The following is an 18266-nucleotide window of genomic DNA, read 5'->3' on the forward strand; positions in this document are numbered from 1 at the left end:
GCTACTGAACCAGCATGCAGCAACAAAGACCCAGCACTTCCAAAAAAAAAAAAAAACACTAATGCTAATGTGATGGTATTAGGAGGTTGGGCCCTTTGGAAGGCAACTAGGTAACAAGGATGGGATGAGGCCCAGGGATGAGATTAGGGCTTCTCTGGTGGCTCAGATGGTAAAGAATCCACCTGCAATGCGGGAGACCTGGGTTCAGTCCCTGGTTGGGAAGATCCCCTGGAGGAGGGCATGGCAACCCACTCCAATATTCTTGCCTGGAGAATCCCCATGGACAGAGGAGCCGGGCAGGCTATAGTCCATGGGATTGCAAAGAGTCAGACACGACTGAGTGACTAACCACGGCACAGAAACGATATGAAAGCCCTTGCTTTCACTGCCTGTGCTCTCTCTGCCTTGAGGACGCAGTCAGTCAGCAGTCAGCAACCTGGAAAGAGGCCCGCATCAGAACCTTGGTCTGACTTCCAGCCTCCAACTCTGTAAGAAATGAATTCCTGCTGGTTATAAGCTACTGGATCTATGGCCTGTGGTTATAGCAGCCAAGCTGAGACAGGAGTAAATAGGCATTAATGACAGTGGTACTTCAGGTATTTTGGAGGGAGAGCTCATCAACGCACAATTTTCAGGCCACTGTCATTGTGTCTGCTCTTAAAGGTAGCTCTGGGACTTCCCTGGTAGTCCAATGGTTACGACTCTGCACTTCCAGTGCAAGGGCCGTAAGTTCTATCCCTAGTCGGGGAATTAAGAGCCCACATTCTGTACAGGTGCAGCCAAAAAAATTAAAAAACAAAGGTAGCCCTGACTCCTGCCTTCTAATGAGAGTCTACAGGGTGGGTTAAACTGCTGACAATCATTTATGTTCTCTCTTTAGTCCTTTGTAGTTAAGGATAATCATGTTTAACTATGAACATTTTAGCAAAAAGTCAGGGGAGGCCCCTGAATACTTGTTGGGGTGACCTGTTGGGTAGTTATAAATGGGAAACTCTGGGCGGGTGGAAGGCATGGTGGGTGTGCTGGCGGAGGTCGGGCGGGGTGAGGAATGTTATTTTTATTTCCATTTCTTTTGACTTTTCTCCAGAAGTGAAACAGAAGCCCCACTCCCTGCTTTGTGGTTTCCCATCGTAGGAATCTTCCTGTAAGGAGGTGATTGCACTCTGTACGCCTGCGGTTGGGAGGAGGAATTCATATGAAGTGGTCAGCCTATCAGGTGCATCACCTCGCTGGGCTAGGCACACGAAACATGTCAGTTACTCCTGATAATTCTCCCTGGTTATTGGATCCCCTCTGGGCTTCCCATGTAGCACTAGTGGTAAAGAACCTGCCTGCCAAAGCAGGAGACATAAGAGACAGAGGTTCGATCCCTGGGTCGGGAAGATCCCCTGGAGGAGGGCATGGCAACCCACTCCAGCGTTCTTACCTGGAGAATCCCATGGATAGAGGAGCCTGGCGGGCTACAGTCCATGGGGTCCCAAAGAGTTGGATACAACTTAAGAACTAAACAACAACCACAAAATAGAACACAAACAGTTACAGCATCTGTGTTAGCCATACTGTTTCGCTCGTGCCCCTCCCTTGCCCCCCAACAAAGTCAGCATCAATGGTCAGGACAGTCTTTTCCCCTCTTGGGTGCCACCACAGTTATATCAGAGGCACCAAAACCCAGGCATCAGCCAAGCGCCTGCAGAGCTGCAGTTACAACTCATCTCATTTACCAATTGTCTCTTGCACTTTAATACCATGTAAGGGAAGAAGGTGTTCAGCAAAGTTTAGATCGTATGTGTGTGTTTCTGTGTGTGTGTGACATATCAAACACATCTGAAATGAGCAGGCAAATCAGGGAGTACTTTCCAAGGTTATCTTTTTCTGCATCTTTAGTGAATTTAAGTGTACATCACACAAACTGATCCCTGATATTCCAAAATGGCGCACGGAGTCACACTTACGGTCCAATCTGTTTTGCCTTTGTTCAGACCAACAAACTGGGCATTGTCTTTGCACAGTCAGTCAGAGCTCCAAATAGCTGGCAAGAATGTGTAACTAGACATGTAATTACCCAAAGTGCCCCCTTTTCAGACAGCCACGTTAACGGAGTGCTTTCCCCTCGTTTCTCACGTTTGCCAGCCTTGCTGGCTTCTTAAGAGTGAAAGCCCAAAGGACCAGAACCATCTGTATCTAGAACAGCATCTATTATGTGGCTGGAATTCATCAAATGTTGAAAAATAATGGTAATAACATGTAGAGCAGGTTCAAGGATTCCTTAATATAATGCCAAGTATTTCGCTTGTCAGGCAACCGAATCTCTGACATCGAGGCTTTCTTCTTGATGAGAGGCAGTCAATGGGCCACAGCGAGACAAACCAGATGTGGTCCAGGCTCCTTTGCAGAGAGAGGTGTGAGTTTCTTCTCTAATTTTTATTTTTTAATTGAAGTATAGTTGATTTGGGGCTTCCAAAGTGGCACCATCTGCCAATGCAGGAGAACCCACCTGCCAATTCAGGAAACATAAGAGACTCGGGTTCAATCCCTAGATGGAGAAAATCCTTTGGAGAGGGGAATGACAATGCACTCCAGTATTCTTGCCTGAAGAATCCCATGGACAGAGGAGCCTGATGGGCTACAGCCCACGGGGTCACAAAGAGTTAGCACTGAAGCGACTTAGCACACATGCAACTTGGTTAAAATGCATCAGATACCTAAAGCTTACTGATCAGAAGCATGGGTTGTTCACATGAATCTGGGTTTTAGTCCTGGATTTGCTACTTTCTGAAGGTGCCATCGTGGTCACATGACTTCATGTCTCCAGGTCTTGGTTTTCTCTTGTCTGTGAAATTATGAAAACGGGAGGGCTGGCTGCACAAGTTTGTGTGAGGCTTAAATGAAATGAGCAGGAAAAGTGCTGAGCTGAGTGCCAGGTGCAGGCAAACACCAGCCAAGGGGAGCGGCTCCTAGGAAGACTGGTGGTGCCTGGACAGCCAGCCTTGCCTGGGCAGTTGGTCAGTTTAACCGTGGCCCTTCTTGCAGAGCCGAGAAGAGGAGTCTAAGAGTCCAAGGACTCGGGAAATCCCGCATCCTGGGCACACAGCGGGGAGAAATAATATTCTTTGTATCTCAGCAGACTTCACTGCCCCATGTAACTTTTCTGACATACCACGTTCAGGGTAGGCAAACACCAGCTGCTGGGAGAGCAAGTCCTAATTTCCTGGCGTGTGTAGTGAAGCTGCCTTGCACTGACATGGCTTTGTGTTTAATTTCCTTAGCTTTTTAGACACAAAGCATTGTCTGCAAGAAAGTGGAACTAAAAAGGAATAACTGCACAGTGGGAGACACATGCTGATCTGAAGATGTCACCGAGAGTCTCAAAAACACTCATTGTGTAAATGTGTGCATGTAACCGATGAATATTTTTGCTTCTGCAGGCACAGAGCAGCAATGGAATTGTCTTTAGAAAATATAGTCATGCTTGCTTTATCTGTGCCATACTATAGTCCCTTATTTATATTTTTATATCAAGCAAAGTCTGACAAACTTAGCAAAAGACAGCATTTTTTCGAAAAATTAAATAAACATGCTGAAATTTCAATTAAAAAAAAATGAAAATATCTTCCACCATGCTGTGGGTAGAAGTCCCCCAAAATAGTTCAAAGCCAGTAAGACACTATTTTAAAACATTTAGCTAATTCCTAAATATCCCAAACAAACCCCAAATTACTCAATGCTGAAGAAATATTCTATCTTTACAACAAGCAAAATTGATTTCTACTTGGACCTATTTCTACTTCAGTTTTTTTCCTTCTTTTTTTCTCTATCATCCGTTTTATATTTGTAAGGTCTAAGAAATTTTCTGCTACAATCTAACTTAAAGGTAATTCTTTATAGTGATTTGTAGACTGAAGTCATTGATTATAAAGTCAGACTGCTTGAAAATTACTGTGTAGATGAAAGCAACTTGTTAGAGTTTCATGTGATTTTTAATTTTGATAGATCTACACAGTGCTATGAACTCAGTACGAGCTTAAAAAATACACGTTAGAGACTGAGAGGGGGTGGCAAGAGAGAAGCTGAGGAAGTCTTAGCAAAACCTACTAAGGCGACCCTTCCTGAACTTACCCACGTGCTAAAATGTGGAAACCACTTTATCACAATAAGAACGAATAACAGTTCTCAACTTCTGTAAAAACCTCAAAACTGTTAACATGGTTTGAAAGGATACATGCATCCCAATGTTCACAGCAGCACTGTTTACAATAGCAAGACATGGAAGCAACCTAGATGTCCATTGACAGAGGAATGGCTAAAGAAGATGTGCTATGTACATACAATGGAAAACTACTCAGTCATAAAAAAGAATGAGACAATGCTATTTGTAACAATATGGATGTACCCTAGAGACTGTCATACTGAGCAAAGTAAGTCAGACAGAGTCAGACCCAGACAGAGAACTATCATGATATTGCTTATAGGCAGAACCCAAATGATACAAATGAACTTACTTAGAGAACAGAAGCAGACTCACAGACTTAGATGAGGAACTTGTGGTTACCAGGGGAGGAGGATGGGGGCAGGGATAGTTAGGGAGTTTGGGATGGACATGTACCACTGCTATATTTAAAGTGGATCACCAACAAGGACCCACCATATAGCACAGGGAGCTCTGCTCAGGTGTGCTGAAGATGGGCAGCCGCCCCTGATTAGCCAGAAGAGGTAAGGGAGGCTCAAGTCCCCTGCAGGTGTGGGAAGGATGTGGCCTGCCAACACCTGCTTTCAGACCCCTCACCACCAGAGCCCCGAGACAGCACATTTCTGTTGTCTGATGCTACCCAGACTGTGGTACTTTGTTAGGTCAGTCCTAAGGAAATGAAGCAATTAGTCTTATTTATTTAAACAGTGGTTTCTCTTATTTATTTAAATTTTTATTTTATTAAAAAAAATTATGTTTGGGTTGTCCCTGATGGTCCAGTGGCTAAGACTCCATGCTCTTAATTTAGGAGGTCTGGGTTCCATCCCTGGTTGGGGAGCTAGATCCCACATACTGCAGCTAAGACTCAGCTCAGCCAAATAAATATTTTCAAAAGAGAGAAAAGTTTAACACAAAATTTAAAAAAATGTTTATATTCTTTATATCATAAAATAAGACATGGTAATAGAAGAAATTTGTAGAATTATATGTCCTGAAAAAAAGAAAAAAAATCACAATTTCAATCTGTCAAAAACTACTATAATTTGATATATTTCTTCCTTGTTTTCCTACACATAGTTTTAAATTTTCTGCAGCTATAACTATAACTTCATACCAGTTTTGTAAAATGATGTTTCCAATTAACATGACAACACACATCTCTACATTACTACAAACGTTTTGTAAATACCTCTTCTTCAGTTTTTCAGTATAAACAATGCCCAGGTTATTGTTGGATAACTCTGCTATTTTCATCTTTTCAGTCAGTCTTTTGGTGCTAAGGAATTAAAAATATTTTTTATTATCTCATCAATTCTCTGTAAAGTGTGCTGTGAGAGACAGGAGTTAGGTGATTTTGTAAAAAAAAAAAAAAAAAAAAAACCAGGCCCTCGAATAGACCCTAATAGGTTTCAAGTGTACAGAAAAGTGATTCAGTTATATATATATGCAAATATTTTTTCCAGATTTTTTCCCTCTTAAATTATTACAGAATATTGAAGAGTTTCCTGTGCTATACAGTAGGTCCTTATTAGTTATCTGTTTTATAGATGGTATGTGTGTGCGCATGCTCAGTTGCTCAGTCGTGTCTGACTTTCAAGACCCTATGGACTGTCGCCCGCCAGGCTCCTCTGTCCCTGGGATTCTCCAGGCAAGAATGCTGGAGGGGGCTGCCGTTTCCTCCTCCAGGGATCTTCCTGACCCAGAGATTGAACCCACCAGTGTACCACATCTCCTGCATTGGCAGGTGGATTCTTTGCCACTGAGCCACCCTGGAAGCCCCATCATAGGCTGTGGTCACACTCAAATAGTTGAGACACAGCTGACCCTCACATCTGTGTGTGAGACCTCGTATGAGACTGAAGCTTGTGCTAATGACTGAAACAGCAGTTAGTGAATATTTGGTCCCGTGACACCAGGCTGCCCCCTGACAGCACAGATTCTAGTAGCACCAAATCCAGGGCCCGGGTTCCCAATTCCTCCTTGGGTATCTTCTCTCTGTCTCTGCTCAGGTCATAGCAATGATTTAAAAAGTGTCTCTAGGGCTTGGTTTTGAACTCAGCAGAAAGAGATCTCATAGATACGTGCCATGGGATCATGGAAATCTGGTTCCAAGGGTACTTTAGCTTGTGATTTGCAAACTTTTCTTAGTGGTGGAAATCTTGTCTCGGTAAACTATTACTCATATTCCCAACGTATAAAAACATCTGAAAGCAGAACCTTGGTGGTGGAAGGAGAGAGGACTGAGCGACCAGCTCAGTGGTCCCCTTACTAAGTCCCTCTGACCCTCCTTGGGAGACCCAGGGAGACCCTGGGAACCCAGTTTGTAGAACAGAGCACACACTCCAGTTCTTTATCCACTCTGCACAAATGGCCCCACAGAAAGGAACTTTCTTAAGGCCCAGTGTGTGTAAAGAATTAATAGTTATCACACATGGCTTTTCAGTTTTTCCGAGGCGCTGGTTCTCCCTTCTGAGTGATTGCCATGTTCCCATTTCCTGGAAATTTCAAGATGGGGGTTGACATATACAAGTGGGTGTCTGTTGAGTCCACATTCACATGGCTCCCTTTTCAATTCCTCTTGCCAACTACTGACATCCCACCACCTCTGCGTTTCTCCTCTGCTAAAGAGCTAAGCTGTGATTCTAAAGGCCGTTATTGTGTAGAACTTCTCCACAAGTACTATTTTAACTCTGAATACATTTTTTTACAAGTAAGGCAGCTAATAATAATTATATATTCTAAAGCCATTAAAGATGCAAGTTTGTGAGAATAAGTGGTCTTCCCTTTTTGTGACCCTGAGGTGCATTTACAGAAGTCAAGACCCTCCACTGATCCAGACACACTTTCTTGTCCAACTCTTCCCCTCTCCCATTCCTCAACCTCCAACAACCTCAAGGAGCCGTCTGTAGCCAAGAATTAGGGCAAATCTGGGTGATCCAAGTCAATTGGTCAAGGCCAGCCTCTTGACCTGGCCCTGACTATATTTTCTAAACTAGCTGGCTATCGAATATGGGATGCAGACAGGGAAAAGAAGATGAAGCTGATAATTACCTTTATTTAAGAGAACGGGACAGGCATCACAATTTTGTAATTCATCAATGACATGTATGGTTCAGAGTTTATCATTGGTGTATCGCCACTTAATCTTTTATCATAGGATGTAGTTTAGGAGATTTTGAGACTGGAGTCAGTATAATTAATTTAGAACTACAAATCAATAGGCCTGGCCAGCTTGCAGGATCACTAATGGAGCCTTGTGGTTCATTCATTTTTAAAGGGATAAACTTGATTATGACTGACTCCTCTCCAATGGCAGTGCTGATGCAGGCTGATGTGTGTCAGATCCCAGAATCTGATACATCCTATTCAAACTCCAGATTCTTTCTTGGTTGTGACATACTCAATGGCTGAGCATCAGAGAGGCCCACTGCTCAGGTCACTTTCTGAGATTTAGCTGCAGAGGCTTAGGACACAAATAGGGACTCAAGGATAGAGAAGCCTGTTGTCTCTTCAGCTACCAGGCCTGACTTGCCTTTCCCTTGTCAAAGCCTGTTGCCCACTCATCTTTTGAAACTCGACAAACCTGCAGACTATTTAAGGTCCCCATCCAGCTCCTCCCAACCACTTCCAAAGGCTCCTATCTTGATATCTAAAACTGTAAGGCTACCTCTGGGCTTCTCAGGTGGCTCAGTGATAAAGAATGCTTGCCAATGTGGGAGTTTGATCTCTGAGTTGGGAAGATCCCCTGGAGAAGGAAATGGCAGCCCGATCCAGTATTCTTGCCTGGGAAATCCCATGGACAGAGGAGCCTGGTGGGCTACAGTCCATGTGATGGCCAAGAGTTGGACACGACTCAGCAACTGAGCATACACACACATACACAAGACTACCTGTGACCTCATTTTTGAGGCCCCTGGGAGATTTTTGCAGGTTATGGCTGAACTTGATTTAAACTATCCTTACATATAAAATAGAAACTTACAAAAGAAACTGAGACTTCCCCAGTAGTCCAGGAGTGGAAGTCCATGCTTCCACTGCAGGGGGTATGGATTTGATCCCTGGTAGGGGAACTAAGATCCTGCATGCTTCATGGTGCAGCCAAAAAGAAAAAAAAGAGAAAAATGAAAGGCTAAATTAAGGAAAGTACTTCTCTTTACAGAAGATTTCGAATAGGTCTCTAAATAATTCTGCATGCAAAGAGCCAACTCATTGGAAAAGGCCCTGATGCTGGGACAGATTGAAGGCAAAAGATGAAGGGGGCAACAGAGGATGAGATGGTTGAATAGTATCACTGACTCAATGGACATGAATCTGAGCAAACTCTGGGAGACAGTGGAGGACAGAGGAGCCTGGCATGCTGCAGTCTGTGGGGTTGCAAAGAGTCAGGCATGACTTAGCGATTGAACCACAACAATGGTATTTAAAATACCATTTAATGTTTACAAAACCCTTTTCTGTGATCACAGGTACACATAAAGTAAGGTCAATCGGCATTTTCTCATTTCCTGACCAGCTAAATACATTCAGCCCAGCTGCCCAGTGATAACCTGTCTGTGAACACTCTCCTTGTTGATGCGTCTCCATCCCAGGCTTCTCTTTCCCTTTTCATTCACTTATGTTTCCCGGCATTGCCTCGGAGATAAACCACCAGCACCCAAACTGTTGTCTCAGGATCTGCTTTTGGGAGACCTCTGAGCTCACACCACTTCCTCATGACGGAAGTGGCAACCGTAGGGCCCTGGTACCGTGTCTGTCTGGCCTCTGGCCTGCTTCTTCTTTTGTTGCCCTTTGATCCGCTTCTGCACCCCACGCCTTCCATCCTGTTGTGTACTAGAAGAGTTGCTTCCTTTTAAATCAACTGATCAACTGGTTTAAAAAGATTCTCTGCCAATGCTCAAAGATAGCCTTTAAGGGTTGAGCTTGGCTGCTAAATCTACAGCATGCCATGGGTTCTAGCAATTTCCACTGGCCCCATCAATCCTCTTCTACTCAGATAGGAGGGGTGAACAGTTCCAGGGCTGAGGCCAAGGTTCTAGAAATCCGAGTCTCTAAGTTCCCTAGAGGACCTTTTAATCGTTTCCACCCAATTCCATGTGATAGACAACTGAGGGAGGTGGGAGGGAGGTTTAAGAGGGACGGGATGTATTTTAGCTGATTCACATGGTTGTGCTGGAGAAGGCAATGGCACCCCACTCCAGTACTCTTGCCTGGAAAATCCCAATGACGGAGGAGCCTGGTAGGCTGCAGTCCATGGAGTTGCTAAGAGTCGGACACGACTGAGCGACTTCACTTTCACTTTTCACTTTCATGCATTGGAGAAGGAAATGGCAACCCACTCCAGTGTTCTTGCCTGGAGAATCCCAGGGACGGGGGAGCCTGGTGGGCTGCCGTCTATGGGGTCGCACAGAGTCAGACACGACTGGATCGACTTAGCAGCATTGTTGTGCAGCAGAAACCAACACAATATGGTAAAGCAATTGTCCTCCAATTAAAAAAAACTGAGCAGCAGGGAGGGTGAACATTTGCAACACTTTGTCCATCAGAGAGTCAGAACTCAGATCTCTGACCCCCCAAATCTCTGCTTTTCCTTTTCTGAGCTTCTGAACACACTCCACCATCATCTCCTTGTTCTACTCGGTTCCCCTCACTGATCACTACTTCCAGCATTTATTTCCGGTTGCTCTAAGGCTTCAGAGACCCTGAACCCTTGAATTACATTCATGTAGTTCAGTTTCATGGCTCTGCAGCCCCCCTTTCCCTGCCCCATTCTGAGGTTGAAAATCAATTGCTACCAATATTTTTGCAACTAAGAAAAACTAAGAAATAAGTAAAGTGGATGTCCAAGGGACTGTCTGTATAGACTGCTTCCATAATTAAGCTCCCCCTGGAATTTCTGTGACTGGAGGGAGATTATTGCTAGTCTGGTCCACTGTACCCTGAGGAGATGCAAATGTGCCTCCATGGCCTGCTGAACTCTAGAGCATCTCACCTGCCATCTGAGCTCCTCAAAGCCAATGCTCAGCTGGTTTTCCCTTGACTTGGCTGATAATCTCAGGTCAGCCAAGGCCTTGGTTTTATCCCCTGTTCCCACCTGGCTTTCTCAGAACTGAGTCCCCCTAGCCCAGAGTTGGAGAAGGCAATTGGCACCCCACTCCAGTACTCTTGCCTGGAAAATCCCATGGACCGAGGAGCCTGGTAGGCTGCAGTCCATGGGGTCGCTAAGAGTCAGACACGACTGAGCAACTTCACTTTCACTTTTCACTTTCATGCATTGGAGAAGGAAATGGCAACCCACTCCAGTGTTCTTGCCTGGAGAATCCCAAGGACGGCGGAGCCTGGTGGGCTACTGACTATGGGGTCGCGCAGAGTCGGACATGACTGAAGCGACTTAGCAGCAGCAGCAGCAGCAGCCTAGAGAGTAGCCAGTTTCCTCATTCTTTCAACTTCTCATTCTTTGTCTAAGCAAGCTGTTTTTGCCTCCAACCTAAAATGCCAAATTAGTATTTATTTTCCACATTCTTATTTTGATCATCTTTTGGGTGGGTTTATTTGTGTTCTCAGATGCTGGAGGACAAAGCCCTGACTTTGATCTGCTTTCTGGCGTCACATATAGCTTGTTAGGGACCAAATATGTCTCCCCCACCCCCTTCCCATGCTGAAATCCTAGTTCCAGTGTGGCTGTATTAGGTGATGGGGCCTTCACAGAACTAATTAAGGATAAATTCATAAGGTCATAAGGGAGAGGCCCTGATCTGATAGGATGGGTGTCCTTATAAGAAGAGACACCAGAGAGCTTGTTCTTTCTGTGACGGTAGCACTGAGGAAAGCCAGTTTCCAGACAGAGTAAGAAGGCAGCTATCTACAGGCTAGGAAGAGAGCCCTCTCGCCGGAACCAAATCAGCTGGAATCTTGATCGTGGACTTCCAGCCTCCAGAACTATAAGAAAAGAAATTCCTTTTACTTAAGCCACCCAAGGTATGGTATTCCGTTATGGAGCCTGAACTAATACACAGCTGTTGATTGAGAATGTGGTCCCCAGCCTCAGAGCTGCTTCTGCATGAAAAGCTAACTAACTTTGTAGAGTCCCAAACCAAACCTTTCTCTGCTACCATCATTCAGGAATTCCCATCCTTGCCTCGCTGTTTGTGACAGCCTCTTCCCAAGTGTGAACAAGGATCTGTGCTGTGCTAAGTTGCTTCAGTCATGTCCGACTCTTTTCGACCCTGTGGACCGTAGCCCAGCTGGTTCCTCTGTCCAAGGGATCCTCCAGGCAAGAATACTGGAGTGGGATTGCCATTTCTTCCTCCAGGGGATCTTCTCGACCCAGGGATCGAATCTCTATCTCTTATGTCTCCCGTATTGGCAGGTGGGTTCTTTATCACTAGCACCACTGGGGAAGCCCTTCCCAAGTGTGAACCAGGTTCTGAACCACAAGCAAATCTTTTACCTCTTTGTCTGTGCTGCCTCTGGCATTCCATTAGATGCGCCGTCTTCAGAGAGTCTGGCCGGACACCTCTTGTATCTCCTTTTTCCAGGCCTTATTACCCTGCCCTGTGCTCTTGAGATGTCCTCGTAGCAGTCCTCACTGCCATCTTTATCTAGCATACAGAAGAGGAAACTGCAGAGGCTCAGAAGTAACATGTGCCAGCTTGCATAACTGATAAACAATAGAACTAGGTTCAGACCTAGTTCAGTTTTGCCCCTAGTCCAGTATACTTGCTGCTAGACTTGTTTAGTGCTCTTTCTACAGCGCTAGACTTTTTAACCTTCTGCCTTTAACTGGAGTGATTTATGAAACTGACCTACACCCGTCAGCAGATGGTAAGCTCTTGGAAGGTAGCTTGTCCTGATCGCCCTTATATCCTGGGTGGTGGCTAAGCCCTTGCCCTGGGGAGGGACTTAAGAAAAGGTACTGAGTTGAAACTAAGAGACAGTCATCACAATGCTGATACAGGGGAGAGTAGCGTACGAGATTTAGAAGGAGCTGGTAGAAAGAGGAGTTGGTTTCTGGATTAAACTGGAGGTGATGAAGAGAATTTGGCTAGGCAAAGAAGGGGGTGGTCTGGGGTGGGCCTCAGTGTCATGAAGTTACATTTGAGGCAGACAGTGAACTCGTGGGCTTCTCTGGTGGCTCAGGCAGTAATGAATCTGCCTGCAATTCAGGAGACACAGGTTCTATCCCTGGGTTAGGAAGATCTCCTGGAGAAGGAAATGGCTACTCACTCTAGTATTGTGCCTGGAGAATCCCATGGACAGAGGGGCCTGGCGGGCTGCAGTCCATGGGGTCGCAAAGAGTCGGACATGACTGAGTGACCAACACACTAACAGTGAACCCACGGAAGGAGGCTGACTTGATGGACCCTGGCGTTTCTGCATTGGGTTCAACTGTGAACACCGGTGAGCACCGAGCAGATCAATTAATTTCTTTAGATGCTGGTTTTCTAATGCAGGGGTCCCCAACCTGTGGGATCTAATGCTGATGATCTGAGGTGGAGCTGATGTAACAATAATAGAAATAAAGTGCACAAGAAATGTAATGCATTTGAATTATCCCCAAACCATCTCCTCCATCCCCCGTCCATTAAAAAATTGTCCTCCACGAAGTTGGTTCCTGGTTCCCAAAAGGTTTGGGGCCACTTTCCTAAAGTGTAAAGTAAGAAAAGTAAGAGTACCTACCCTTTTGGGTTAATGTGAAGAATAAGGAGGATAGCACACGTAAAGGATTTAGTACATTGTTTGGACCCAATACATGTTGAGTGAGTGAGTAAAGTCGCTCAGTCGTGTCCGACTCTTTGTGACCCCATGGACTATAGCCTACCAGGCTTCTCCGTCCATGGGATTCTCCAGGCAAGAATACTGGAGTGGGTTACCATTTCCTTCTCCAGGGGATCTTCCTGACCCAGGGATCAAACCCGGGCCTCCCGCACTGGAGGCAGACACTTTAACCTCTGAGCCACCAGGGAAGCCCTCTTGTTAGTAAGAAATACTACTAAAATATTATTACTAATACTACAATCTGAAAGTTCACACTGACACCAATCTAACTCTCTGAGTACATTATTTACTTTATACTTATAGACAAGTCCACTGCTGTTGGTAGATTAAAAACCAAAACTATTTAAAAGCACCACTAAGAATTCCCTGGCAGTCCAGTGGTTAGGACCAGGTGCTTTCACTGACATGGCCTGGGTTCAATCCCTCGTTGGGGAACTAAGATCCCACCGGTTGTGCAGTGCAGTGCCACGCCCCCCTCCCCCCGAAGAAAGGCACCATTAAATTGACAGAAATACTTTGCTCACTACGATTTTCCTGATCAGTGGATTCCAGGAGTCCCTGAATATGTTTTAGCCTTATGAGAGAGTCTCAGAGTTGGAAATCTTGGAGTTTTGGGAGACAGAGGAGTGGGAAACACTGTCTGGTCCGAGACTACCTTGGCTCAGGCACTTGGTTTGGGAACAGGCTGGTGGGAGCCCCTGCTCCACTTTACGGGCTATGCCTTTAAAGACTTTAGGAAGATCCCTTCTCTTTCAATACTTTGGCCACTGGATGTGAAGAGCTGACTCGTTGGAAAAAAACTGATGCTGGGAAAGATCGAGGGCAGGAGAAGGGGATGGCATCCCTACTCAATGGACATGAGGTTGAGCAGGCTCTGGGAGACAATAAAGGATAGGGAAGCCTGGTACGATGCAGTCCATGGGGTCACAAAGAGTCTCTCAGCCCTGACTGAGAGACTGAACAACAACTTCTCTTTCAGCTTCCTCAGCCCTAAAATGAGGTTAACATCATCCTAGGGCCATAGGAGGGGTTCAGTAGACACTGTGTGTAACCTAAGGATTGGTAGATAATGATGCTCCTTAAGCCCGATCACAAGGGCCTTGGAGTTTCATCCTGTGAGGCCCCAGTTCTCAAACTTCCCATCACAGCAACTCAGCATCACCTGTACAGAGAATGAGGCCTCTCAGGCCTACCCCACACTTGGTGGATCAAACTCTGGAGGTGGGGTCGGCAATCAGCGCCTTTGCAATCCCTTTCGGTGATTCTTGGACCCTCACGTTTGAGACCCCGCTGTGAGGGAATACGGAGCCATTAGGGTGTTTGGCCAGTGGAGTGACAGTGCTACAATGACTGCAGACCATTTATTCACGTTAACCAGGATGAAACTAACTGCTGACTGGCTTCCAAAGTTGGCGGAAGAAGCCTGTCCATCGCTCCTCAGCGATCTCTAGGCACAGAACTTGGGGCAAGACTCCTGGTCCACGCCTCGTCCACAGTGAGGGACTCGGCACAAGGCAGTGAATGGAGCGGTTCGGATTGTTTCCGCCCAAAGTCTCGGGACGCGTCGGCCGAGTGATGCTCGGCGAATCCCCAACTACAACCAGGTCACCGGTTCAGCCTGGAAAAGAAGAGAGAGGACCAGAGAAGCCCGTAGGGAAACCGGAAACGAGGGTCTTCAGGGGCCAGACTCGGCGGTGGGGGATGCGATGGGAAGAAGCGGGGGCGCGGGGGCCAGGAGGACACTCTCGCTCGGGGATCCCGGCGGGGCGGGGCGCGGCGGGGCGGGGCTCCGCGGGGGCGGGGGTCGGCCCGCCCCTCCGCCCGAGGCAGGGAGGTGGGGGGTCCGGGCCGGCTTCCCTTTGTCCCGGGCGCGCCCCCCTCCGGCCCCGCGTGCGGTCGCCGCCCGGGCCCCACCCCTGCTGGAGATTCGCGCGGCTCCCCGCGCCCCCCGCCCTGCCGCCTCCGGGCGCGAGCGCGCTTCCGCCCGCTTTTCCTGCCAGAGGAGGAAAGGGGGAGCTGTTCGCTCTCCTCCGAGTGCGATTTCGGTGTCCCGTGTCTCCTCCTCCCGCGCCGCCGCCGCCCCCGCCCCCCGCTCATCTTTGTCTGGCGGCCTCGCGCTCCGGGCTCCACACTCGGCGGCGCCGCGGCCCCTGCTCCGGGCCGCTAGTGCAGGCGCGCGCGGGGCGCGGGGCCCGGGCCTGAGGCGCGGGCGACGCCCGGGGGCCTGCCGGCCGCCCCGGCCATGGAGTGAGCGCCGCCGCCGCCGCCCGCCCGCACTTGCCCCGCCCGCCGCCCCCGGCCTCGCCCGCGGGCCCGCGCCGCCGGCCGGGCCTCCGACGCCCAGAAACACGCCGGAGACCTACTGATCGTGGCCGATCCGCGGAGGCAGAAAGGGAAGATGGCGAACGACTCCCCTGCCAAAAGTCTGGTGGACATCGACCTGTCCTCCCTGCGGGTGAGTGGCGGCCCGGGAACACCCGGGCGCGGGGCGCGGGGCGCGCGGGGACCCGGGGCCGCGCCCTGGCAGCCCGGGCGCTCGGGCGCCGCCGCGGGAAGAACCGCGGGCACGGCGGCCCCTTTGTCTGCCCGCGTCGACGGGTGCGGGGGCCCCCGGGGCGCGACCCTTCGCCGGCGCCGCCGCCGCCCGAAACCCCCGGCCCCCGGATCGCGGCCCTTGGGCTCCGGCGACCCCACTGCGCGAAGCCCACCGCTGGGGTCGCCGCCCTTTCTCTCCGGCTGCCCTGCTTCTTTATTCATTGTTGTGCTGCTTTCCGACGCTCACCTCTCCCCTCCTTCTCTTCCAGGATCCGGCGGGGATTTTCGAGCTGGTGGAAGTGGTGGGAAATGGCACCTACGGACAAGTCTATAAGGTCGGTGCGGGCGCCTCCTTTGTTTCCCGGGGACGGGTTGAAACTTCTGGTCCGGGGGCGCGGGGGGATGGACACGCCGCCGCCCGGAGGCCACGCCGCGCTGCTGAAGTTGGGAGAGGGGGCTCGCCTCGCCGTCCCGCTGTTTTTTAAGCAGAGTTTATATTCACACTGGCCTGAAAAGACCTCATTTCCTGGCTCTCAGATAAGGAAATAACGCTCCACTCTCAGGCATGCACTTCCATAAAATGGGAAAGCGTTTTTTTTTTTTTTTTTGCATCAGACAGCCTACATGTCCCCTCACCACCCCCAACCCCGTTTTTCCCAGATCTGGCCTTCGGAGTTGGTGTGTTCATTAAAATTCAGAATAGGCAGGCCTCGCCTGTGATTATCCCAAAGCACTGCCTTGGCCTCCTTGAGAATTGTCTTCGTGTTGCCCCGTTTGAATGCTCGCCGGGAGTCCAGGGAGCGGAGTTTGCTGATACCTGATTCTGCTTTATCACCAGCATACGTTCTACCGATGGGCGCATATTTTGGGGAACAGGGGAGGGCTGTGTGTTTGGGTAGCAGGAGCAGGAAGAATTACAGGGTGAGGATTATACAGTCTGAATTCCAGGAATAACCTGTTTGACAGGTGTGTAATTGAAACAGAAATGAGACAGAGCTCAGGAGTGGCGAGGGTGCCCAGATTTCACACCTACCCCAGGTCTTTTTCTCTTTTTTTTTAACATGATTCCCCCCCCCCCCCCCCCCCCCCCCGCCCCCAACCCCCAATCCCTTCAAACTAACAATTCGGAGACTCTGAGTGGGCCCTGAGTAATAGGCACCTGATGAGACTAAGGGTGTTACTGGTTTTGTTCAGTGCACACTGGAGATTACCCAGAGCTCTGGCTAATGGAGGCAGGGCCCTTGAATGTTTGAAACAGAATGTGAAATTCTCCATGTTCTGATTTGTTTCTTATTACTGAAGGCTCTCTCCAAGTTATCTGTGCCCCACTGGGGGTGTTCCATAGCTGTTCCCTGTTTTCTAGTTGGATTGGGATAGGAAAAAAAAAAATCTTATGAAGCAGGGCTTTGTGGTTCGCTGTGAAGAATTGTCATTGTCTGGTGAAAAGTGGAGGAGGGGGGTGTTGGAAGCTGACTGTAGACATTTTCTTCGGCCAAATTAAGTGTGGATCCCATTGTCCCTTTTTCTGCTTTGTGAATAGGGTTTATCTATCCACAGCCCCAACTTTCCCCCGATCCCGGCTGTGTACTGGCCTGTGGTCTGAACTGGATGGAGTCCGTCTTTTTAGGTGATCTCAAGTGAATCAGCATGTGTTCTGTGGCTAACAGTTGGGGCCAGGGCCAGGTTTTTGAATTTGAAAGAGAGCCCTGTTAAGCTCGGCCTGCCGGGCTCAACTGAATTTGGAAGCTTTTGGAAAGTTTTGGAAACGGTCGTGTTGCAACTCCCTGAGTAGCCTGCTAACTGGCTCCGAGACTGTCCTCCCCAGCCTCAGCGTTTGTTTAAGCACTGGTCGGTTTTTCCTGACCGAGTTTTTTTGGCCAGGTCCGAGTGGTGACCATCTTCGTCCAAGTGAGTTAGCCAGGGCTTGTTTTTGACCTGGTTACACAGAAGTTGGATTGTTTGGGTCTTCAAGGGTCAGCACGAACGTGAAGGCTGGTGGAAGTAGACCAGAAGCTGTTCTTGTTTTTAAACTGTAAGAGAAAAAGAGAGTCAACCGTGGATGTGTCTTCATGGGTTTAGGAGCTGGGGGTTCTTAACGGGAGCAGCTGGGGCAGGTTCACTCCCAAGGTTTCCCCTGCTCCTTCCCTCTGGTTCCACACTCTCCCCCCCAAGCTTTTGGGATCGATTTGCTAAGCACCAGGTTTGGGAAGCCATTGGGATTGGGCAGTAACAGGCTCTCTGGCTCTCTTCTTACAAAGTACAATTGAGAAGAAATTCTCAAATTATGCAAAGCTGAGGAAACTATAGGAAATCTGTGCAACAATGGCCTGCAGTCTGAAGCAGGAGCACGACGGGAGCTTTTGCTCGCTTGCAGTTGTTTTATTATTACGGAGAATTTGAAACAGACACCGGAGAGAGAGGGAGAAGAGGCAAGCACGGGCCTCGCAGTGACCAGCACGTGACTGATCTGGTTTTTTCTGTTGTCCTTCCTCCCACCTCCATTATCTTCACACAAAACTCAGATGCCATTTCCCCATAAATACTTCAGTTGGTGTCTTTTTTTTTTTAGGTAGTCTCCATGCTCTTCTCACACCAAAAAAAAAAAAAAAAAATGAATTCCTTCCTAGCACATGTTCAGTTTTTTTTTTAATTGAAATCTGGTTGATTCCCAATGCTGCGCTGGTTTCAGGTATACAGAAAGATGATTCAGTAATGTGTATATATATGTATGTACGTAAATATTCTTTTCCAGATTCTTTTCCCTTGTAGA

At 48.1% G+C, this 18266-nt stretch overlaps 1 protein-coding gene across 50 annotated transcripts in view; it reads left to right on the forward strand.

The window, feature by feature from the left end:
* The first annotated feature begins 15220 nt into the window (after window positions 1-15220).
* Window positions 15221-18266, forward strand: part of MAP4K4 (mitogen-activated protein kinase kinase kinase kinase 4) — a 149464-nt gene continuing 146418 nt past the window's right edge. For all 50 annotated transcript variants that reach the window (XM_070798321.1, XM_070798324.1, XM_070798332.1 and 47 more), the window contains exons 1-2: window positions 15221-15416; window positions 15766-15831. In XM_070798321.1, the coding sequence (XP_070654422.1) occupies window positions 15360-15416; window positions 15766-15831 (123 nt within the window). In that variant the 5' untranslated portion in view covers window positions 15221-15359. The remainder of the gene's footprint in view (window positions 15417-15765; window positions 15832-18266) is intronic.

Source organism: Bos indicus, chromosome 11 (assembly GCF_029378745.1).
Source record: "Bos indicus isolate NIAB-ARS_2022 breed Sahiwal x Tharparkar chromosome 11, NIAB-ARS_B.indTharparkar_mat_pri_1.0, whole genome shotgun sequence".
NCBI classification, from domain to species: Eukaryota; Metazoa; Chordata; class Mammalia; order Artiodactyla; family Bovidae; genus Bos; species Bos indicus.